Genomic DNA, 23611 nt, shown 5'->3' with positions numbered 1-23611 from the left:
AATATAGCCAGCCACCAGCGATAACCACGTACTGCTATCAAACGCGCAACACCGATTCCGATCTCGCAAACATTGACGTTCCTCGGGAGTCCAGTTCTTGGACTATCCCTGGAAGTTAAGCTCACGAGTAGGGTCTTTGTACGACCGGGGCCTTAACGACCCCGGGGCTTTAATAACTCAAAGAACGGCCTGAAACCACTGCAGAGAGCCCAACCGGGGGCGGGGGGGGGTCACAAATCCCGAGGGCTCCCCAGCACCCTGCCGTTATTTCGGCCACCGAATTTCCCCGCTGCGGCCAGAAAATAAATAAATTAAAAAAAAAAACAAAACAACAAAAACCCACAACACTTTTGAGACGAGCACCCACCGGAGCCACCCCGAACTTTCCTCACAACACCGTGCCTTCAGCAGAGAGCCCCCCCCCGAAGCCGACATTAACCCCCCAAACCCGGTGCTGGGAGCAGGTGGTGGTGGGGGGGGGGGGTCGGTAAGAAGCAACAACCCCCCCCCCCCCCCCCCCTCCCCAGATCGACGGGGAAAGAAACGCGGCATCACCCGCGCCCCGGCGACAACAAAGCTCCGGCAGGACCGTACCGGGGGGTGTGTGTGGTGAGGGGGTGGGGGATCCCCCCCCCCCCCGTTGCTGTGAGGGGGCAGAAAGTGACAGGCGGGCACCCGGCGCCCCCTCCCCACCGCCCGCGGCCCAGCGCGGCCAAGCACCGGGCCACCCCCCCGCCGTCTTCCCGCTCCCTCCCCTGAGGTAAACAAGCGGGCGGCCCCTCCGCCACCAGCCACCACCGACCGCTCCCCCCCCCCAACCCCCCCCGCCGCCGCCACCACCACCACCACCACCACCGCCGTCGCCGCCGCCCCACACTCACCTCAGCGGTCCCCCCCCCGGTCGCCCGTCCGTCCCCGGAGCGGCGCTAGGCGGAGACGCACACAAAGGGTAATAAAGGGGGAGGAGGGGGAGCGCGGGGGCTGCCCAACTGCCTGCCGCTCCCCCGCCGAGGTGCCTCCCGCCGGGGCCGCCTCTCCCCGACGATCGACGACGAGGAGGAGCCGTGGGGAGCTTGGAAAGGGGGGGGGGGGGGGGACGGGGACGGGAGACACGGAGGAAGAAACTCCCCGGGCTCCTCCGGCCGGGCTGGGGGGGGGGGCAGGGAGGGAGGGAAGGGGGGGTAGGGGAGGGAAGGGGGGGGGGGGGGGGGAAGAAAGTCGGGGCGCCTCTACCGGCCCCCCCCTTACCCCCACGCAGCTACCGAGGGGAAGGAGCGGCCTGTCCCTTTAACGGTATAAATAACGGGCCCCCCCGCGCCCCCCCCCCCGCGCTCCTCCTCATCATCAGCTGCCGCTGCTTTGCTGCTGCTGCTGCTGCTCCGGCTGCTGGGGGCTCCGGCGCTGCCGGGGAGGAAGAGGGGAGGCAGGCCACTGCGCATGCGCCCCGGGGGAGCTCGGGAGGCCGCGGGGTGGAGGGGAGAGGAGGAGGAGGAGGTGGAGGTGGTGGTGGTGGTGGGGGGGGGGGGGTTAGAAGGGAGAGGGAGAGGAGGGAGGGACGTGCCTTCCCACAGGGCCGCGCGCGCACCCGGAAGGAGATCCGGCGGCGGGGCGGAAGGAAGTGGTGGGGAGAGGCCGGGGCGGAAGTGAGGGGGCGTGCTGGGGGGGGGGGGGGGGGGAGCAAGGGAAGGGAAATGAAAGGAAGCGGAGTGGGGGGGGGGGGGGAAGGGAAGGAAGAAGCGAAGCCGGTGGTCACGTGAGGGGGGCGGCGCGGGCGCTGCCGGGAGCGCGGCAGCTGGGCGGCGTGCGCGAGAGCGGCCGTTAGTGCCGCCGCCGCCTCAGGTGAGGTGCAGGGTGGCGGGAAGGAGCGATGCGGCGTCCTCCGCCCAGGGGTTTGGTTTGTGTGAGGGGAAAAATGGTTGCCGTTGGCTTGCTGCTGTATAGGCCGGTGTCTCCGGGCCGTCCGCCCCACCGGGAGGTGGCTGGAGGCCGTTTCTGCGCGTCGCATCGGCGCGGGGGGGGGAGGGGGAGGTGGGAGAGACGCCCCCCCCACACATACCCCGGGGGAGCTCGGGGAGGCCGGGGGCATTTTTCGGTTGGAAGCGGCACTCGATGGCTGAGGTGCTTCGGTATAACTTGGCCAGCCGCGGATAGAAACCGCTCCTCGTCCGGTAGTCTTGTTGCTTTTGTGCTCCCGTTTAATTGATCTAACGGCTTCGGTTCAGCTTCCCTAGCGTTGTGTTCCCGTGCTTCGCACTGCTCTGGGTCTGGGCCCACAGCGACTGCTTCGTTTCTCTCTCTCTCTATGTATATATATATTTTTAGTAGCCGGTCTCGTTCTTTGCAGGCATAGCTACTGTGCCAGGGGACTGAACAATGCGGGCCTTGCAACCGAAGGAGCGAGACTGGGAGAAGAGGGGAACAGCTGTGCTAAAATAAGCGTAAATGGTTGCGGAGCAAATCTGGGAAACTTTCTGTTGACACAAAGAGGGAGAACTGTTTTTTACTCGTGCTGCTTATCTGTGGTTATTGTTATAAGCTGCAGCAGTATAAACACAGACAGCTAACTGTTCCTATAAAAACTCAGTTGTCGTGACTTAACGTGTTACCGTGCTCCTGTAGCTTGTTCCAGCTGTGGAAGCATAAATACATTGTTCCAAACTCTTCAGCGCAATTAAAATGAACAAATTAGGCTTGGTGGTTGGTCAGAGGAGAAGGTGTACAAATCCCACTTGTTAGTACAACTCAGTTGAAGGCTATCGATTCGGTTGTTTGCAATAATGTGTCTGAAGTGTAAGTGTGCTGGCTGTGATGCTCCTGGTTCTGTGCGAGGTCAGCTTGTGTGCAGCTGTGCTGTCTTCATGGAACTTGGAATGTCATTTGCAGACTCGTCAATGTCATCGTTGCCGTTACGAACTTGCTAGAAGAGCTTGGAAGAAAACTTGAAGAAAAACTTTCGTATCAGTTGCATTAGGTACTGTTTGCATTGTGTTGAAAAGCAGCCTAAAGCAAATGCTGTTCAGAAGTTGTATGTAAACGTGGATTTTATCTAATCAGAAATGAACTAAAACTGCTTCAGTTGTCTGGGGTTTTTTTTGTACTAGTAAGGTGAACCAATACATCTTCATCAGTTAAGAAACAATGCTTGTTACAACTTAAGCTCTTATGAATGAGCAACTGCCTTGTGTCTAAATTTAGTTTATTAACATCTTAAGTACAGTTTCTGACTAACAATTATTTGGGAAACAAGGTAATTTAGTATAACACTTGTATTCTCTTTCCTATTTAAAGGTGAAAAGTTCTGCGATGAGTAAACGCAAGACAAAGGAGAGCAGTGGAGCAAATGGAGAATGTATTTCGCAGGTTAGTAGCATCTTTATTAACTTTGTTTTTAAGTTACGGAACTTTCCCATTCTCTGCCATCCATGTCATTCTATAGTTTTTTACTAGACCAGGTAAAAGAGCATGCACAGATACTTGATGTAATTTCTAGGGCTGTAAGTGGTTTTTGTTCTGTTTGTGTTCGGTATTTCTTCCAGCTTATCTCCTGATGATTGCTTGCTTCAAGTGTTATGGCAATGATCTACTTTTTGGAGTCTTAATAAAAATGGTAAAGGGTGGTCTTTTGCTTTTACAGCTGTTTGTGGCACTAGATTTGCATAAATCTCAGATTCTTTATCTTCCAGTTTGTAGGGTGAATCAGAACCTAGGTGACTTTTTTAACAGCCTAGATTAGGCAGGGCAGCAGCTGCCGAATCAGTTTTCAGTTTGTCTGGAGTTTTTTTTAAGCTTTCTTCTTCTGTTTTCTCAAAGTGGCTACTTAAAACCTGTGATGCTTTTTGTAGCCAATTACCTCTGGTTCAGTGATTTCTTATACTTTAATATCTTTCCCTCATTTACCTATAAAATTCCTTTATAGGAGGAAAACCTTTTCCCTTGTGGATGGACAATGCTGACTGTTCATTAAAACAGAATAAATCTAGAAATTAAATCAGTAAGACTTTAGTAGAACAACGAGAGTACTGAAAAATCAGGTATATGAGCACAGCTCAGACCAAAAAAGGATTCCTTTCATAAAGTGGAATTGTTAGGAAAATAGATTTTCTTATTGATTTTCTATCCATTATTTGGATTTGCTGAGGAGTACTACACAAAGGTGTGTCCACATGTATTATTTTTAAACCAAATGCCTAGAGCTGATGGTGATAATTCTGTCATAAATTATAAATTAGCTAAGCGTTAGAAGAAGATGTATGTTTGAGATACTAAAAGCCTGTTAGTAACGTACCTCAGAACAGTGCCCGATCGGCTAAAACGGGTGTGAATGAGTAACTGCTACCTAAGATGAGAGAAACGCAAATCCTTCATGGTACAGTATTGTCTCCATATATGTTTACCTGGGATAGAATGCTGCACTTATTTTCATTTCATTATTTCTTAGGATTCAGCGGAAATGAAAAAGGACTCAGTTAAGAGGTGCAACTGAAGAATGTAGAGAAAAAAAACATGTGGGGGGAAGATGAGCCAACTCTGATTAAGAGAATGGAAAACCAATGGTACAGATGTGCATAATAATCATGTAGTTAGTTTTTAGGTCAGATGGCCATTCACTTAGACTGAAAGGCAAGGTGATTTTAAAGGAAAATCACTTCATTAATAGTTCGCGATTTAATCTCTGAAATTCTTTGACAATGAGCACTCAAATTGGACACCAAGCATTACGAAAGGATGGAGCGTGCAGGTATTTTAGGATAGTTTAAATGAGGGCTGGGGATAAGTAGGTAGTATAGAGTCCTGTAAATTTTTAAAAGATGGGATTGTCCTATCTGCGTGCTGTTAGTCAAGTGGTAGGAAGAATTCTGTTATGATGCTGAAGGTTGGCTGTTTGGGAATTGAAAATACAATTTTAAGTAACAGTTCTTAATGTGGAAAACGAAAGTTGGTGCAGATGTATAGCTAAAGATACCCCAAGGAGAACACCCAAACTAATAGTTAAAATAACTGTATTCACTGTGCAGTTTGAAGGACTTCAGAAGTTGATCTAAAAAGCAAGCTGGATTGACTTCGTTCCATCCTTTGTAAGCCATATATTAGCTTCAGTTCCGTACTACTTCCTGTCCTTCCAAACTGAACTGCATCTTCACAGGAACTGTAAACTTGATACTTTCTAATGTTTGAAGGCTGTAGGCTGCAATGTTGTTGCCAGTGGTGCAAAAAGTGTATTCACTGAGGATTCGGGGGAATAAGCAAGTGGGTTGTTTTTTATTTAAGTCACCTGGTAAATGTTTTCTTGCCTGTATTACACAGTAAGTTAGAACTATGAATTAGATGAACTACTGACCTAATTTTGGTGACAAGTATAACATTCCTTTGGGGGGGTGAAGGAAAGAAACTCTAGCAGAAGGGACCAAAGACCCTTGCTATCGTTGATTGCTATCATTGAATTGAATTTTCCCTTTTCTGCTACAATGAGTCTGTTAAATATTCTGTCTACTGCAACTTCTTTCTTACTTTGAAGACCCAATATCATTGATGACAACTAAAGCTTACGTGTTACAGAGTAGTTGTGACACCACAGAAACGTGCATATTTTACTGCAGTCGTTACATTATTGGTACGTTCTGGTGTTTGAAGCACCAAGCATTCTTCCTGTCTTGTGTTATATCCGTAGGTGCAAAAAATTTTACGTGAAAGATTCTGTCACGATTGTGCTACTGGAAAACTGTTTGGGATTGAACATCAGTCCAGGTAAGTGAGCAGATTCAAATGCTAAGTAATTTCTACTTTAACCACAGTAGTAAAATAATCAGGTGAAGTCAGAGTTTTCCACTACCTCTGCTTTTCTAAATTATACAGGATTAAATGACTTGCAGCACAATGCTTCTAAAAATTGTTTTGCCTCAGTTTAAGAATTTTTATACAACCATTCTGTCAGGCTCTGAGTTTTGGACTTCTTGTCCTTGTTTCAAATCTGTAATTCCCAAAACGCTTTTTTTTGAGCCTGAAAGATACTTTAAGTGCATATTCTAAGGCTATGTTTAATGACCTGACCAAGCAAAATGTTAAATTTTCGTGTTGCGAATTTTTATTTTTACTTCAGATTTTTCTCCTGTTTATTGGTAACTGTGGTAAAAGTAGATCTTAAACCTTGGGCACCGACATCGTCTTTCTTTAAGTAAAGAGCCATATTTAAAACAACCTACTTCTTGGGGTCATCCAATGCAGAGATTAGAGTTAGGAAGAAGGGACCTATTGTGACAATAATATACTATTCTAATACTAATCCTTTTACAGATGTAGGTCAAATTCTGAAAATAACAAATGTGTATCTGAAGAACTTGTTTTAAACAATCCATTTTTATGCGAGTTGAATCGCCTGATGTGAACGTTAGTTTCCTTTCCCTTATGGGAAGGAAAATACCATTTCTGTTGTTCAAGGGTGGTGTGATATACATGCAGAGCTCACAGACGTCTTTATTGTTGTGAGAAAATGTATTTCTGTGATGTTAGTATTCTACAAAACAAGCCTCCCCTCTTTATATTGGAATTCTGAAAAACAGTTTACAGACTGCCTTCTACTTAATATGCCACTGGTGATGAATTATGCTGGAGAGAAAACACAATGAACTTCTCAGCTCTTAGTTTTTCTTTCCCAAGATGTATCGGGGCTCTTGGCTGTAGTTAGTTCTTGGATAGTGAATAAAACCACATGCGTTTGCTACAGCTGTTCCATGATGACTCTATCACTTCCTTACAAGCGATTACATGATGTTAATATTCTAAGCAAAAAAAAAAAAGGCATATTAAATGTATGCATTTGTAAACATTTGGGAATTGGAAGTGTCAGTAGTTGTTACAAGTACTTTAAATGTGGTACTAGGTAATAACTCTAGCTGAAGGTAATTTATAGTTGCTCTTTTTTCCTTCTTTTGGGTGGGAATAGAATGTGAAATTGAAATTCAGTATTGCTGTTAGCATTCACAAGCTTTGAATGCCTAAATTTAGCATATATTCAGTTTGATGAAGATTGTCAAAATTAATATATTCCACTAAATCATTAATTTTTCCTGGTGTCAAGATTTCCTTCAATGTTTGCCAGTCTTCCTTTTTTGTGAGCTATAGTGGTATCACAGAAAGCAATCTTGTTTCCTTTTTAAAAAAAAATTAAAAAAAATTATTCAAGTCTGTCCTTTCATGGTGGAGAATTGTAGAACTTCATAGATTAGTAATACGCCTGACTTCTGCATGTTTTACTATTTTAAAATATTTTGAGAGCTGATGACTCGGCCTTTTGTACTTTATTGTATTACATTTTGCATGCCCTGAGTGTTGGCTCTTAGAGCAAGTTGAAATGTATTAAGTTTTCTCTTATGTCCTAAATATTCTCTGAATTTTCCATGATTTCAGTGGATGTTGCCTGGTTTGAAGTTGTTTACCTATTGCTGTTGTCAACACAGGCATCTGCTGGAACTGCTGAAACGAACTACAGTGCATGGAGAAAGTAATTCTGCCCTCATTATTGGACCCCGAGGATCAGGAAAGACTGCGGTATAAACATGTATTAAAAGTTGATACAGGGTTAAATTAAGCATGAGGTAGATGACCTTGCTGAAGTCCTGGGAGCTTTTGGAGCTAAATTTTAATCTCTGCCTCTTTTTAAAGAGAGAATTGCTAATTGTTTACACAATTTCAAAACATTCTAGGACTTCTTGTGAGCTAATTCTCTAGGACTTTTTGTGAGCTAATTCTGTTGAATAACAATATGAAGAAACTGATTTCCTAACAATCTTCTGGAATTTTTCAAATGCTGAGTTCCTAGTGATTTTGTAAAATAGAATAGCTTCATGTGCAGCTGACAAAAACACAAAAAACACACACACAAAAAATTGTGACCTCAATTCCTAGGAGGCAGAGTATTGTATGGTAGTTATAATTTACAAGTGTAGGTTTTGTATTTTAAAAGCCCTCTTTTTAGTTGAGGCATGTGAACAAATGGCATCTAACTTAAGTGTTATATACTTTAATATTATGCAAACACTTAAGTCTTTTATGTTTACATGACTATATAATGTGATAAATAGGTTTATTGTTACTGCACAAAGTATTCAAGATAGAAAAATTACTTTGGAAGTCTTCCCAAGTGCTAATGCAAGTGGCCTTCAAGCTTTTAAATACAGTGGAATAGAAATAAATTAATAGATTGTAAACATATCCATGATACAGCTGACACCAATCATTCTGCCAGTTTTTTGGATAGCTTGCTTGTTCTGCATTTCAAAACCAGTCAGTATTGTTACTTTCTTCTGTTACCCATGATGCTTCAGAGGAAGGGTAATTGTCAAAATACTACGGAGTGGTGGTGGGGAAAGAGTTGATAAACCAGTGGCAAATAAGGTTTCTTCCACCTATGTACTTCCCGCTGGGCTTGAACTGAAGTTTATTTTTCCTTTTAGACTTACGGATTTGTAAAGTAAGCAATGAGCACTCTCATAGTGCAGAAAATAGTTTTTAGATTTTCCTGTCTTTTCAATGTAGACTTTCAAGGTCCAGTTGAGACTGTTGGATAAGGGGCTAGCCGCTAGCCAGAATGGATGGCATCTGCTTATTGGGCGTAAACTTGAGAAACCAAGGGAATAAGCTTTTTTTGTTCCAGGTTTCCATATAGTAAATGTTGGCAGCTGTAGTAGGAGTCCAACTGTATCTGCTTCTAAACACAGTATCAATAGAAGAGTCTAGATGAGCTCTATACTACAAACAAATTGGAGTAGATGTGAAAGTTTTTAAAAAATCCGCAACAGAACAATCCCTCAAATACCACGTGCCCCCCAATCACCAAAACTCAAACTATGTTTATTATTTAAAGTTTAAATTTTCTTCCAAACCTTTTACTTAAGGATAGTGAAGATGAAAATTCATCATCCTTCCTGCCAGAATATAAGTAAGCAAATTACGCATGAAAAATGAATGATTTTCTTATTCTATATCAAGTGAAAGATGTTTAGTTTTCAAAAAAGACTTCTGGAGACAAGAAAATTGTGTCTATATATGTATGTATACATACACATAAATGGGATCTGCGCAATCTCAGCTGATGAAACAAAAGCAAAGAAGTAGCAAGTGAATGAAAAGTTAACATTTCGACTACTTGTACGTATTTTAATACAAGTTCCTTATTATTTTTACTGAGAACAAGTTCTTGATGGACTGTGGATTTTGGGCCCCTAAGTTTTATAAGCAATTTAATGTGCAACTTCATTTTCTCTCATGCTTCCCAACTTCAAGAAGAAAAGAATAAGCATAGTGTCTTTAAAGATTTAAGGCAAATAGTTTTGTTTACAACATCTAACGAAGCCAAATACTCTACTAACATAAGAGACAAATTCTGTCACATCTCAAAACTCGTAAAGGTTTTTTCATTAAGGCAGAAGCCCTAGATATTACTCCAAAAAATGAGTGACTAAAATATTAGAGTTATTTTTATATTTCCTTCCCTACTAATTCAGCAGAATGAACAAATGTAATTGGTACAGTCATGATAGTGAATGTGAAGTTGTCATTTTAGTGTTTTAGTCTTGAAAATACTCAGAAACATTGTTACCTAATGAAACTGCACGTACTGTTTCCTATCTTATAATATCCATTTGTACATTTTTCTTACTGTTAATACTTTAATCTTGTAAAGAAATTATGTATCTTTTTCCTAGTTATTAAATCATGTCTTAAAAGAGCTCACAGAAATGAAACAAGTTAGAGAGAACCTCTTGGAAGTTCATCTGAATGGCAAGTAATGCAGCATAATTCAAATGTTATGTTATATTCAGTTGTTATATATTGTATGTACCGAACAAAAATTTTGGTTTCAGCAGTTGTAATCTAGCCTTGGTTACAGACACATTTGTCTGTGAGCTCCAAAATGCCTTCCTATCTTTGTATCTCTCTATATAAAGAGAACTTTTGTGCTTTTAATGACTTTTCAAAATGTTAAAAATCAGTTCAATTTTGGCTGAATTCAGTAACCTCTTATTACATATGGAAAATGTCCAGTGTTAATTTGTAAAAAGGCATAGCTTTATAAGGCTGGAAATGGAGAGAAGCTTCTGGATAAGTTTCTAGTGGTTGTAGATGTGGCCTCGTGGAATGAAGAAGTGTCAGTTCTTGATGAAAAAATCATTTTCTTTCAGGGCTTCTGCAAACCAACGATAAAGTGGCCCTGAAGGAGATCACTAGACAGTTGCACCTGGAAAATGTGGTTGGGGATAAAGTTTTTGTAAGTATTGACTTTATTATACTCTTTGCTTATCTCCCTCAAAAATCCTTGCCTAGAAAACTGGCTTTATAGAATACAGCTTGTTGAGACTGAATGGGCTCTGAGAATTTATTAGCAAAATTGCAATGAGCCGACTCAGTCTTCTGAAAGCTTTCTCTTTTAAAATATTTAATAATTGATGGCAGTAGTGAACTGTGGCAGCATTCACCTGTGAAGACCCTGGTTTACAAACACTTAAAGCATGCCAACAAATAATCACGTTCTACACAAGTGCTGAACGTTACATTTTGCTGGTTGAGCAACATTAATGCATCCTGATACTTTTTCAAAAAAACATCGACTTTGACTTAGAGAAGGAGGAAGAATGGAAAGGTGCTCTCAACATTTACTTCAAGCCTCAGAATGAAACAAACATTAAGCATTCAGAAGAGACTTTGTTCAGAGGTGTAGAGCATTTTGGAAATACCAGCTTGAACATTTCAAGACAAAGAGTAAGCAAGTTAACCAGTCAAAAAGCAGTATCTTTAGTATATTTGCAGCCTTTTGTAGTTCATAGGGAAATCTATCCAGGCTTCCTAAAGCTCTCATTTTGCATCTGATTTCTATTAGAATATTTGCTTCTATCAACCTTTTCCCAAAGATAAGAAACTCATTTCTATTAGTAGTAAAGTCAGTAATAAAGAGAATAACTGAAGTGCTTCAGATTAAATTTCACTCATCTACGTGTGAAATAACTTGGGCTGGTGATCTGGGCTTCCCTGGTTGTTGCCTGTGTTGTGGTTTAAGCCCAGTCAGCAAGTAAGCACCACACAGCCGCTCACTCACTTCCCCCTACCCAGTGGGATGGGGGAGAGAATTCAGGGAAGAAGAAAGTAAAACTCGTGGGTTGAGATAAGAACAGTGTGATAGAACAGAAAGGAAGAAAAGAATAATGAGAAGAATAACAATAATAAAGTGATAATAGTAATAAAAGAATCGGAATATACAAAACAAGTGATGCACAATGCAGTTGCTCACCACTCACCAATCCATGCCTGGATAGTTCCTGAGCAGTGATCCCCCTGGCCAACTCCACCCAATTTATATACTGGGCATGAGATCACGTGGTATGGAATGTCCTTTTCTCCAGTCTGGGTCAGCTGCCCTGGCCGTGTCCCCTCCCAACTTCTTGTGCCCTTCCAGCCTTCTTGCTGGCTGGGTGTGGGAAGCTGAAAAATTTTTGACTTAGTCTAAGCACTGCTCAGCAACAACTGAAAGCATCAGTGTGTTACCAACGTTCTTCTCATACATAACACTATACCAGCTACTAGAAAGAAAATTAACTCCATCCCAGCTGAAACCAGGACAGGCTGTTGAGTGTTCTTCAGAGGCCATCTTCTGGTACGACAGAAGGTCCTTCTGAGCATCATCTCCTCCTTTGCTCTCAGACACGGCCTTTGAGATTGGCAGAGTTCACACTGTTGAGAGTCATGTGTAATACTGATCCATGTGGCTAAAGCAGAATTATGAGAGGTGAGAAAGGTGAGATCTCAATAGATGAGGTTTATTTTCATCAGCTGCATTTGGAAAGCTGAAGAGCTAAGATGTTACTGCTTTAGTTAAGAGAAACTGGAGAACTAGGTTGGTGTGGAATACAAGATGAAGTGTAGGTTTTAGTTATTAGGCTTTATTATTTTTTGGAAATGCTTCTTAGGCTGGGCTTTGGTTCCTTACTTATCGCAAATGAATTTAGATACAGAGAATGGAAAACCTTTCTGGTGGTAAGCTAAAATTTTCCCAAATACAGTTGCAGTAATGGAAGGAAATAGCAAGTATTTAATTTTAGCCTAGCTGTTTGAATGAATTGTCTTGTCAACAAAGAACTAGAACAACCTTTCAAGGTCCACAGTTCCACTACCAAAAATGCTGGAGGCAAAACTGGACATTAAGATGTTTAATTCCCCTATAATTTTCCCCATTAAGTTATTGTGGAGTACTACTTTAAACTCTTAGCCATCTAATCCCTTTGTTTGCACACGGGCACGGAAACGTACTGGTTTGCACAAATGTCCTTACTTCTCTTGATAGAAACTTTTTCTTTCTTAGCTTCTGCAACTCGCATTCAAAGAGTAAATTTGCTTTTCTGCTTTCTTTGATAGGGCTTGTGGTCTTCAGTTATTTCCCATCTCACAACTTGTGTGCTTGAGAGTGTGTAAATGTGTGTGTAACTGAAGCAGGATGGTCATAGCAAGTCATTGTTTTCTGCCATGAATGTTTGATGCTTTCATCTAATGAGGTTGGAAATTAAAAAACTGCATACTGATCATTCTCAGTGGAACACGTTAGGTGGCAGTTTTTGCATGTGTGTAGATGGAAAATGAGTATGCAGTAGCTATTTAAGGAAAGATAAAGCTACTTGTTAATTTAGCGTATGGTAGACATTCTTCTGATAACTAATTTTTGCCTGTCTGAGGCAGTTAGTTTGGGGTTTTCAGACTGGAAAGAAGTGGATCAATGTGGACTTAACTATCAGTTTTCCTATCCTGAAGAGGTTATGATTATGCAACATGAAGTAACGCTGTAAATTTTTGAATAGGCACTGCTTTTGAAAGCAGGGGCTTAGAAGGAAACGTCCTTCATTACATACCTGAACTTGATGTAGTTACACAATTCTGAGGATTACATTGAAAATCTATTGTGAAACTTTTTTCTTTTCTGTGTAGGGCAGTTTTGCTGAAAATCTTGCGTTCCTTCTTGAAGCTTTAAGGAAAGGTAAACACTAGTAGCCCCTGTTCTGATACAGTGTGTGTGTCACTTGACTGAAAAGGTAGCGTATACATGTTTTTTCATCTACTTGTACAAGTGGTATGAAGAAATCTAGCCCAAGAATGTCATGCTTACAAAATAATGTGAAAATTATGTAATACTAAACAAACCTATACCTAACATATCTTGATGCCATAAAGGCTTGCATGTGATGGTCAGCTATGAAGGAAAGATTGTTTTATCCAGATTGAAGCTATTAAAAATGTTTTTTTAAAAATTTGCCATAGAAGTCTGTCTGTCCTTGCAACCAGAAATGATGCTTGGCAGAATACTACAAAACTTTACCAATGTTTCAGTGTGTTTCTCTTTTTACTGTTGTAGCAGTACATATGTGGAAGGAGGGCTTAGTGAAAAGCTAAAAGAAAATATGTAAATTGTTAAAACTGGAATTTGTGAAAGCTGTAGAGATGGAAGTCTGATGATTATCTTACCATACTAACTTTCAAAATTGCTTTCTCAGGAGATCGAACTAGCAGTTGTCCAGTCTTGTTTATACTGGATGAATTTGACTTGTTTGTTCATCACAAGAATCAGACACTGCTCTATAACCTCTTTGATATATCCCAGTCAGCACAGACTCCAGTAACAGTTATTGGACTCACTTGTAGACAGGTAAGAAATTGTGCTTTCTCAAAGTTTTTAGCTGTTTTAAAGAGACTTTTGTCTTAGGTGGAAGGTTTTCTCCTCTCCTGGAACCTTACTTAATTTACTAAGAGTCTTTTCTCAATTATCCATTTTTCTGACGTTTGAATTGGGAAGGGGGATAAAAAATAATAATTTGTGCTGAGAGCAAACTTAGATGAACAAAAAACTGCAAAGCCTTAAGTATTACTGCTAGAGGAGCAGGTTTAACATTCTTAAGGAGACACAATGCTATTGTCCTCTGTTACTGTAGAAGGGCCATATTATCCATGTGGCTGTTTTCTATTATACTGTCATTGACTCTTTGGAACAGTCACTCTTCGGCGTTTCAGTTTCTCCATCAGCAGTTGGTAACAACAGACTTGTATTAACCTACAGCGTTTACATCATTGTTCTGAGGACAAGGAAATTTTTTTTAAGCAAACGCATCACTAGGTCACTTTTGCTGTAATAGCATATTCAAAATGGGTTTAAGATCCATGTTAAACTTGCTGTGATTTTTACAGTGACATTGTAAGGAACTGTGGACAGATTAGGTGTATACTGTGAAAAAATTACTTTGTAACACTATGGAAGCTGATACTTTATAAAAATTATACTGTTTATTCAGAAAAACTGGATTGGTAGTGAAGATAGCCAGGGTATGACAAGAAGAAGAATAATTAAAATCTTTCATTTATGCCTGAATCTGGGGTTGATTAGGTTTAGGTGATATTTAGCTGGGCAAATTTCTGAAGTTAGTAAAATAGTTGATAGATGATTTAATCAAATACAATTTTTTCTTTGGCTTCATTACTGCCCTGAGTCTAGTATCCTCACCACTCATTATTTAGAACCCTGTATTGCTCTGCTTTTGAATGTAATTAAGGGAGAGTCTTCAGAGCCTGTACCATGGTTTTGGTGATAGTTGTTGCTTCTGAGGGGTTTTTTGTTTTGTTTTTTTGTTGTTGTTGTTTTTTTTAAATTACTGGTCCCTGTTGCATGTGACTTCTAAATCAAATGGGGTCTTTCTGTTACGCACTGTTGTCTCTCTATTTACTCGTACTGCTCTCTTTTTGGTGCAGAATTTTAGTATTCTTAAAGCCTTTTTTAGTGCAAGTAAACCAACACACAACAAATGTTTAAAAGCCAAAAAGGCCTACCCAGAATTCCTAGAAACTGGGAGTGTAATCATTGTGTCCCAGTATAAGGTAGGGGAATAGTACCGTGTTTCTCTAAACGTATGAGTCCCACAGCTTGTTTCTGATGCCAGTCTATTGCTATGTGTTCTGAGAAAAAGAAGCTTTTCTCTATTACCTTCAACCAACAACCTGATGGCAGACTTGCTTAGTTCTGTGTGACAATCTTAAAAGATAAATATTGGCTCTTAAGTTTTGTTGTTTTTTTTAAGCGGGATTCTTCCAGTCTGACAAAAGGCATGTGAACTGACAGCTGCCAACCTACATATCTACTAAATAGAGAACTTGTCTAGAGCAGTGATAGGCTGAAACATCTTGAATGCAGACTTAAGTAACTGAAATATTTACATAATCTATGGAGAAATTTTGCCAGGTCTCCTAGCAACTAATTATCCTGTATGACGTAGTGCATCACATGACTTGGGTAAATGGCTAGTTGTTAGGCATTTCAAGGCACATCAATTATAATAATTAGCAAAGGTCTTGTTAGAACATTTTGAGCCTAAGAATTGAATAATTTAATATTTTTTTTCAACACGATTTACTTTGTTTTCTCTTGGTAGTTTTTACTGTAGCATAGAATGCACTAAATGCATCTGCTTTTTTTAATTATTTTTTTTTACTTTTTTTTAACAAGGATATCCTGGAGCTCTTGGAGAAGAGAGTAAAATCAAGGTTCTCTCACCGACAGATATATTTGACAAATTCCTTTGATTTTAAACAATACATTAGGATATTCAAGGAACAGCTTTCTCTTCCTGCTGGATTTCCTGATGAGTCTTTTGCACAAAAATGGAATAAAAACGTTCAGGTATTCGAAGTTCTTCATAGTTGGTGTTCTAGTAAAACTTCTAAAGTAAGACCAGTTTATAAATGTAAAGCCTTTACCTAAGATTAGTATTTCCTTTCGCTATCTGAGTTCAATATGGAATAAATTGAATTGTGATAGAGAATCTTCGCTTATTGAAGTCTGGAGATAAAATTAGAAGTGTCACCAAAAAAGACCAGAAAGTTACGGTTAGACTTGAAGAAATTGTATTGTCAAGCGTAAGCTGAGCTCTTCCTGAAAGTTACCTGACTGGTATTTTGTCAGGTTAGTATGAAATGATTTGGTGAGATGATGAAAATATCACTTAAATTCTTTTTTAGCATCTCTCGGAGGATAAAACTGTGCAAGACATGCTGCAGAACCTTTTCCACCACACTAAAGATCTGCGCTCACTTCATTTGCTGTTGGTATGTATTTGGATATGCATAAAATATCTTCTTGATTTACAATAATCGGTAAACAACGCTTGTATTTTTCAAGCCAGTTATCTGAGCTTTACTTGAAACGTCTTTTTATTCAGCGAGTTTTTGACAGTCCTGGCTTCTTGCATGCTTTATCAATCCATGCTTCACTAATGAATTTGAGTAGTTCCAATTTCTGTAGCAGTTATGTTGTGAGGGTGTACTGTTTAATTGAAGTGATGGTGGGGTTTTCGTATTTAAAATAACTTTTGCCAAGTCTTTCCATTTATAAAGCAAAACTGTTGGTGAAATACTTTCAAAGTATTTCTACCTTTCTGATATTCTTTTTGGTTGCTGGTAAGTCTTGAAAACTGCTTGTACCGCAATACCTTTTCTACCTTTAAGTCTGCTGTTGTAGCCAAATATTCCTCCATTCCTTCTCTTTTGCTAAATCTGTCACTATCTAATAAACCTGCTTCTCTTCATCAATATTCATCTTCTTCAAATGTCAATAAATTTTGGTGCCTTTTTTTTTTTTTTAAACTATGGTCTCTTACTGTATTCTTGCATCACTTGAGCACTCTCTACTTTGTCTTTCTCCTGATGCTGTTAGGGTTTGTCTGTGTTCCTGGCCTGTTTACTGAGCTACTCTTGAATTACTGTCAGTGTAGGTATATGCACTTTTGACATAAAAGCAGACGGTGCTGCATTTGGAGTAACTGTCACATTGAGCTAAACTATTTGTTGTTTTTATCCCTCTTCCCACTCCTTCCTCCTAAACCGTTATTGCAGTGATGCTCCTGAGCACAGATTACTTGCATTTATGGACTAGTTGCTCCTGGATACCTCTTCAGTAAGAGCGTTCCCATGTGTCTACAATCTTGTTATTCACACAGAGGAAATGCTTTTGAAATGCTTTTTTCTATCACTTCCAGTTTCTTCTTATGCAGAGTATCAGATAAAATCACTTTATGAACTGTAGGATTAGGCACCACTTTGTTTTCCAGAGCTGGTTTCATATGTGGAACAATTCATTTAGCCCAGATGCTGTCTGGAATTCCTCTCCTAGTGTAAGGCTAGTCCAGGAAATGTGATCTTAATCTTTTAAATGTTGAGGTGCTGGGAGCCTGAGGCTACTAACCCTTAGCAATACTGAGAGGGAAGTTAATTCTGATCTTCCCAATGACCATGTTATCTGGCGTCAAGGGCCTGAGGAAGCTTTCAGAATTTTACTTGGTAGCTTCAACCTTTCCCAGTTATCTTGGAGAGAAGACAGGCCTCATGGTGTGGAGAAAAATTAGACTGCTGCCTTCCTGTTAACTCTGAGAGAAGACTTCTGTATTCAGTAAGTAGGAGGTAATGCTGACAGTGAACTTCCCCCTATCACGACAAATGAGCTGAAGCTTAACACGTGGTCAGGTTCTCTTGGAGGGTCTCTTATTTTTTTTAATCTGCCTCCCTCACTTCTGTTTTTTAATGTCGTTAATATGGATGCAATAACATTCATTACAGATGATAAGTAACACTTATTTAACCATCTTAAAATATCTGTGTGCTGCTGTCAGTGTGAAAAGCCCACTAAACATACCTGCTTATCTTGTGTTGTGCAAGTATTCAGATTTTAACCTTCAGCTCTGTGGTGGGCTGTTCTTGGACTCTTTAGTGCTGACAGCTTTTCCCAACACTGGGTTTATAGCCACTGTGAGAACTAGATCACGGACTTCCTGCTCTAGTTCTGAAACACGGAGCTTGATCAGAGTCGGGTTTTTTTGGGGTTTTTTTTTGTAGTCCTCTGTTTACTTGAGTTAGTTACAAGATTGCAGATAATTTCTAGTTTAGGGGCACCCAATTCTTCCTGTGGCTTGAATGAATGCCAGAAAAAGAGCTGATGGCTATCTGAATAGCCTCCCTTTGTGCTCCAGGGTGTGTCAGAGTTGAGGCTGAAGTTCCTGATTGTTTTTTTCAGCATTTTCTGAATTCTTCGGTTAAGAGGGGCTTTTTCACTCTGAAGTCATCTTGCTTATAAAAGTATATAATACAGATTCTAGTACTTCTGTAATTCTTCTGTATTAGCTGAAGTGTGGGTTAATTGCCCTGCAGGATGAATTTTTCTTTACTTCTGAAAATCTCTAGGAGTCTGCCATTTGAGCTGGTGAGAGAAGCTTTGTGATGGGCAGTGTGGTGGTGGTGAAGGTTGCAGCTACTCTTGCTAATGACCTGCTTTTCTGTAGCAAGGGCTTGTTCTCAATGACCAGCTGTTTTCAAATAACATGTAGTGCTCCCCATCACTCTGCATTGTCAGATACTTAAAGCTCTAAAGAGCAAGTGAAGGGCACTGTAGTGTGCCCACTGCTGTATAACAGCTTGTGGATGATACTAGCTTGGGAAGAGTGGTGTCAGAAGAAGTCAGTTAACTATGTATTTGTTAACTTATATTTGTTCAGAACTCACTTTCTGTGACAGGTAGTTGAAGATGGTTAAGATTCAAATTGCAACTAGGTGAGACTGCAGCAAATGCTCTGAAGGGGTTACTTGTATTCTGTAAACCAAGGTGCCTTCAGATGCCTTCTTAGTACTTTCAGTGACAGGAGTATGCTGTAGCTCTGTGTACAAAGGTACGTTTAAAATAGTTGTAAGTCATTCTTACAGCAATCACTGAAGTATGCTAAACCATTGAAATTAATATAAACAAGTTAATGAGTGTTTACCTCCTCTAGTGAGGAGGCTTTAAAGTTTTAAGCCTGGAAAACCTTCCTGGCAAAATGTAGTTGTAGCTACCAGCTATTTACAAGGTTTTCAGTGTGAGCCTCCTGTGTGTGTAGGGCTTTATTCATTAATGTTTCCAGTAGGTGACTCCAGGGGAAATGTGTTCTTCTGCATTCCATCTCCAAGTAGAAAGTATGTCTGGTAATTAGTAATTAAATGAAAAATGTCTTCTATTTTATTTTTAGATGCTCGCTGTAAGTAACGTTAATGTGCATCACCCGCTTATCACTGCATCAGATGTTCATGAGGCAAGCAAGCAGTCTAGAATGGACTCAAAAGCAAATATTGTACATGGTAAAGCTCAGCTGTTTCCCCAAAATGTTCCTTAGGAGTATGGAATGTGTCAAGTCCCTCCCTGAAATTCTCCTGATGTGTGAGAGATTGTACAGGGCAGTGTCCCCTGTCGGTATGGGCTGCATGGGGAATACCTCCGCCTGTGGAGTCTGCTCTCTGCTGTTTTGTGTGGAGGTAACGATGCCACATAAACCAGAAATGGAGTTACACGATAGTGGATATAAATCCTACTACGTGGGGAGCTCGGGCAGTGCACTGCTACGATGCAGGCTAACAGCTGTCAGTACCAGACAGCCTGTGTGGTGCTGCAGTGCTAGCCAGGGAAAGCACTGGTAGCCTGGGCAAAGGAACCAGCCTGGGCAGCATTTTTGTCCTGTTTAAGTGACGGAGGAAGATGCTGATGTCTTCCTGCCAGAGCTGGGAACTGGAGGATACTGAGGACACTTTGGCTGGGAGCTGTCGCAACAAACACTCCGAGAATTGCAATAGTCTCTGCTTGGATATGTACAAGATGGGAGTATGTAGTTGAATTCTGTGCTCTCAGAACTACAGTGGTGTGCGCTTGCCTGCCTTTAACTGAGCTTCTGCTAGTGTGTTTCCGTGTGCTGCTGCTGCCTTTGCGAGGTCTGGGGGTTCTCCCTTTCCAAACCTCGATAGATGGTGTGTACTGAGTGCTACGCTTAAGTTTGCTCTGATAAGCATTTTGGAACCTGTGCAGACAGTGAGAAGAAATAAATGTCTCCTGGTGATGATAGTAAGCCTAAATATAGTTACAGGAGGGATTGCTTCCCTGATCGGGAAAAGTTAACTTAGCCCATTGCTTCTCTATGGCTCCCAAATTTTACAGGCTTTAGTTTGGCTCGGCCCTGTGATTCTCAGTCTCCTTAGTACTGTGGAGCTAATTTGTCACTTCTTTAGCTTTGAAGAGTAAATAACCTCTTCAAACTCTCATTTCATGACTTGCTATATAGTAGCAGGGAGATCGTCTTGGTGCTGCTAAAAATTCTGTGTCATGCTGTCCAATCTGCAATGATGTTTTTTTCCTTAAATTTCTTGCTTTTTGATGGAAGCAGCCCATTTCTTAACACTCTTGCTTCAAATATCTGGAAAAATGAATGTTCTCTTATCTATCTTCTCCAATTCTGGATTTTTTTTTTTTACATTATGAAGATACATAACACAAATAGGTGAGGCCTACAGTGTATAGAAATAGCAGAATAAAAATAGTATGTGAACTGCTTGTGTTCCTGATATGCTTAAGAGAAATATTTAGAGTTCTTGTCTTTCCCTCTAGGTTTGTCTGTCCTGGAAATCTGCCTAATTATAGCTATGAAACACTTAAATGATGTTTATGAAGGAGAACCATTTAACTTCCAGATGGTTTACAACGGTGAGAGAAATGCAGGAACTTTACAAAAAGTAAATGATTTACTTTCCCCTAACTAACTTTTTTTTTCTATTACTGATACAGAATTCCAGAAGTTCATACAAAGGAAGGCGCATTGTATGTACAACTTTGAAAAGCCAGTTGTCATGAAGGTAAGCCTGAAATGTAGGGTTTTGTTGGTTTTTTCTTTAATTTATTTTTTTGTAGATTATTTAGATGTTGGGTTTTTTCCTAGTGCACAGATTGGAGTAGTCACATGCAGCCCTAAACCATGACGGGGTGCTTCAGGGCAGTGAGAACCCCCCACTCTCAGAGCAGGCAGCTGGGGCAGTGGTTTTGGGCAGTGCCTGGCCACCGCTCGCCTTCCCGAGGCTGGGGAGCTCAAGCCCATCCTGAGCTGCTCAATAGTTACGCTTGGAAGAGTTTAGCACCAGGGCAAGGACTCTCTTTCAAGTGAGCTGAACTGATGTAGGACTGGCGTTCAGCAAGAACGACTGTATCGGAAACGGCTTCCAAAGGAGAGGTTTGTGTATGTGCGTAGCTATTGTCAGGTTGCTCAGCCCCTTCTGCTGTTTAGAAGTGATGTCTCCAAAATTTAAATTAATCGTACCACATCAAACCCCTGTTTTCCCTACTCCAAGCCCCAGTAGCTCTGGCTGGTACACGGAATCAATTTGTAGCCTAATAGGGCTGGTTTTGCCTCAACCAACTACCGCCTGAAGTGCAAACTGAGAAAGGCGTTTTGGTCCCTGCGGGCCTTCTGGGCTGTCACTCCGTGAAGGTCTCTTTGCCAGGCTCTGCTCAGGGACCTGGTCACAGGGCATGATCCTGCTGCACCGCAGCTGTCAGAGCGCTGGTCACACAGGGGCTGTGTTTTCAGTCCCTAAACTTCACCCAAGGACCCGCAGTGTTCAGTGGTCAAAGCTGTCTTCCCGTCTTGCAACTTTTAGGTGGAGCAGCCTTGGTTTCTGATCCAACATTATTCATGAATGACACTTAAACTGGATATCATGTAATGCTTGTCTGTGCACTTGTAACTGACTATTCCAGTTGTTTGCTGGAATAACAAAAGTAATTTCCAGTCAGTGACGCGTACACCGGATTTCAAATACTATTTCTTTAAGAAGAAAAGTGAATTCTGTTTCAGCTGGTACAGCTGATGTGCTTTGCTACCTGTGCAAGAGGGCGTAAGGTAAAACAGAGCTGGCACTTAATGTCTGTCTGTCTGGCATCGCACATCACAGGTTTGTCAAACCAGCGCCTTAAGAATGAGCAGTACACCCCCAAATGATGTTATCTTCCATTTCCTCATATTTTTTTTCCTTCTTTCTTAGGCATTTGAACACCTGCTACAACTGGAATTAGTAAGACCAATAGAAAGACCATCTGTACGTGCTCAGAGAGAGTACCTCTTAATGAAACTGCTTTTGGACAACAACCAAATCATGGATGCTTTACAAGTGTATCCAAACTGCCCGACGGATGTTAAACAGTGGGCAACCTCATCACTCAGTTGGCTGTGAGCTCTCTGGAACTTGTGGTATCACCTTCTAGATCCAAGCTTTTGGAGTTAGTGGTAACTCCAGAAGATGTAATGTTTACCTTACCCCCAGCAGGGTCTTCAGATGAATAAATGTTTGGAAGAAGCTTGCTTTGCTAATGGATTTGGGATTTTGTTTTTTTAAGGAGAATGTGTGTATAGTGATGTTACCTTCTAATGGCTAAATTTGGCTTAACTTAAAAGCTGAGGCAGTTCAGCTCAGCCCAGCGCTAACTCATTTGCGCATATAATTTCCGCTTTGCAGAAATCAAAGCTCTTTGGTGTGTCTCAATCTTGTATTACAAGTACCTTAGATACTGGCCACCACTAACAGCGGTGGGTCTCATGCTGTGAATGCTGAAGCACAGATCCACCTCTAATGCAGTTTAAAGCTCACTGAGTGTATTTTTTTTTCCTCAGATTTGACTTGATGTAGAAAATTGGTTTTGGAGCGTTTCTAGTGACAGATGTATATGAATGATGTATAATGCTATATATGTACTTCCAAGGTGCAGTATGAGAAGGATGCTCTTTCCCAGGTGAGAATTATCCCTGGTTTGGTAATCGCCCCAGGAACGAAGTGCTGTGTATGGCCGAGTCGCTGGAAGCGCCTGATGCTGCTTAGGATGGTGGCTGTAAGTAGCAAGGGACAGGCCCAGCTCTAACCCTCCTGTTAGGTTTCAGAAAGGATGACGTGGCAGGGCTGACGGTTTGCTCTGTCCTGAGTAAAGAGTAAGTGAGCTTGCTCTTACCTTACAGCCTGTATGATGTGATGTGCTTTTTTAGCAGCCCAGTGGCTTCAGTCTGTCAAAAAGCAGAAGACATTTCAGTGATGTTTGTTCATGCTTGGGACTTCTTCCTTCTGGGTTCACGCAAAACCCTTCTTTTCAGTCAAAGGGTTACTGATTTTGCTCTTTGCTGCTTCATAAAGAGATTGTCTGGGCACCTGCACACACTGAAGAGCAGAGCAGTGCTCTGAAAAGAAGCAAAATCAGTAACAGGATGGTGCTAACTTCATGATCTAGGTCCTGTCAGCAATGGCTTAGACAATCTGCACCATGCTATCAGAATGGAACACTTGCAAACTGTAAATGAAAAAGTTGTTGCAAGGTTTCGGCATCAGGCTCTGCACACCGCTGGGGCCTGTTACACCAGTTTTAGCACTGTGGCACAGACTGGAGTGGGAAGAGGGGGTGCAGCGTGCAGAACAACTGTGAGGTCGCTGGAGCCTTTTGCTGAACTGGTGTGTCCTCCCAGGAGCAGTTCTGCAGCAGGGAGTCCGCCTGGGTGCTCGCCTCCAAAACCCTCCTCAGGGCACTGCTGGTTAAAAAAGGAGGGGAGGGTGACAGGGAGAAGAGAGTTCTCCATCAGAAATGCTGGAGGTGACGCACTTTGCTTCCCCACTGCATTGAGGCTGCCCTGTCTTTCTGTTCTCTTGGGGTTTTTTCGGCCACAAAACTTACCCTGCAGCTTGAGACTCGCTGCATCTGCAGGAACAGTCACAC

The 23611-nt window shown here is 41.6% G+C and overlaps 2 protein-coding genes across 14 annotated transcripts in view; one reads left to right on the top strand and one right to left on the bottom strand.

Moving 5' to 3' along the window:
* Positions 1 to 978, bottom strand: part of MBD5 (methyl-CpG binding domain protein 5) — a 148124-nt gene extending 147146 nt beyond the window's left edge. For 6 of the 8 annotated variants that reach the window (XM_049815157.1, XM_049815118.1, XM_049815222.1 and 3 more), the window contains exon 1: positions 882 to 978. The gene's annotated coding sequence lies outside the window, so the exon portion shown is untranslated. The remainder of the gene's footprint in view (positions 1 to 881) is intronic. The other 2 variants (XM_049815190.1, XM_049815127.1) reach the window with 2 other exon arrangements.
* ORC4 (origin recognition complex subunit 4) lies at positions 882 to 23559 on the top strand. Of its 6 annotated transcripts, none has more exons than XM_049815354.1 (15): positions 882 to 949; positions 2884 to 2971; positions 3289 to 3360; positions 5669 to 5745; positions 7455 to 7545; positions 9702 to 9777; positions 10179 to 10264; positions 12967 to 13015; positions 13530 to 13681; positions 15527 to 15700; positions 16039 to 16125; positions 19071 to 19179; positions 20474 to 20569; positions 20651 to 20718; positions 21901 to 23559. In XM_049815354.1, exons 3-15 carry the CDS (start codon positions 3304 to 3306, stop codon positions 22087 to 22089), a joined length of 1311 nt encoding a protein of 436 aa, XP_049671311.1. In that variant the 5' UTR covers positions 882 to 949; positions 2884 to 2971; positions 3289 to 3303; the 3' UTR covers positions 22090 to 23559. The 6 variants fall into 6 exon arrangements, with proteins under 6 accessions (XP_049671311.1, XP_049671303.1, XP_049671330.1 ...); XM_049815346.1 differs by lacking the exon at positions 882 to 949 and adding an exon at positions 1202 to 1293; XM_049815338.1 differs by lacking the exon at positions 882 to 949 and adding an exon at positions 1789 to 1839 and having other exon boundaries at positions 2345 to 2971.
* The last annotated feature ends 52 nt before the right edge of the window (positions 23560 to 23611 follow it).

The sequence above is a fragment of the Accipiter gentilis genome, chromosome 1, assembly GCF_929443795.1.
Source record: "Accipiter gentilis chromosome 1, bAccGen1.1, whole genome shotgun sequence".
NCBI lineage: Eukaryota > Metazoa > Chordata > Aves > Accipitriformes > Accipitridae > Astur > Astur gentilis.
The sequence above is the reverse complement of the archived record's forward strand: the minus strand, read 5'-3'. Positions and strand labels throughout refer to the sequence as shown.

Bases quoted from the DNA above. Each gene is read 5' to 3' on its own strand.
- ORC4 (XM_049815354.1), top strand. From the start codon at position 3,304: ATGAGTAAACGCAAGACAAAGGAGAGCAGTGGAGCAAATGGAGAATGT. The intron at 5,746-7,454 runs GTAAGTGAGCAG...TTGTCAACACAG, and splicing joins GGGATTGAACATCAGTCCAG to GCATCTGCTGGAACTGCTGA. The intron at 20,719-21,900 runs GTAAGCCTGAAA...CTTCTTTCTTAG, and splicing joins AAAAGCCAGTTGTCATGAAG to GCATTTGAACACCTGCTACA.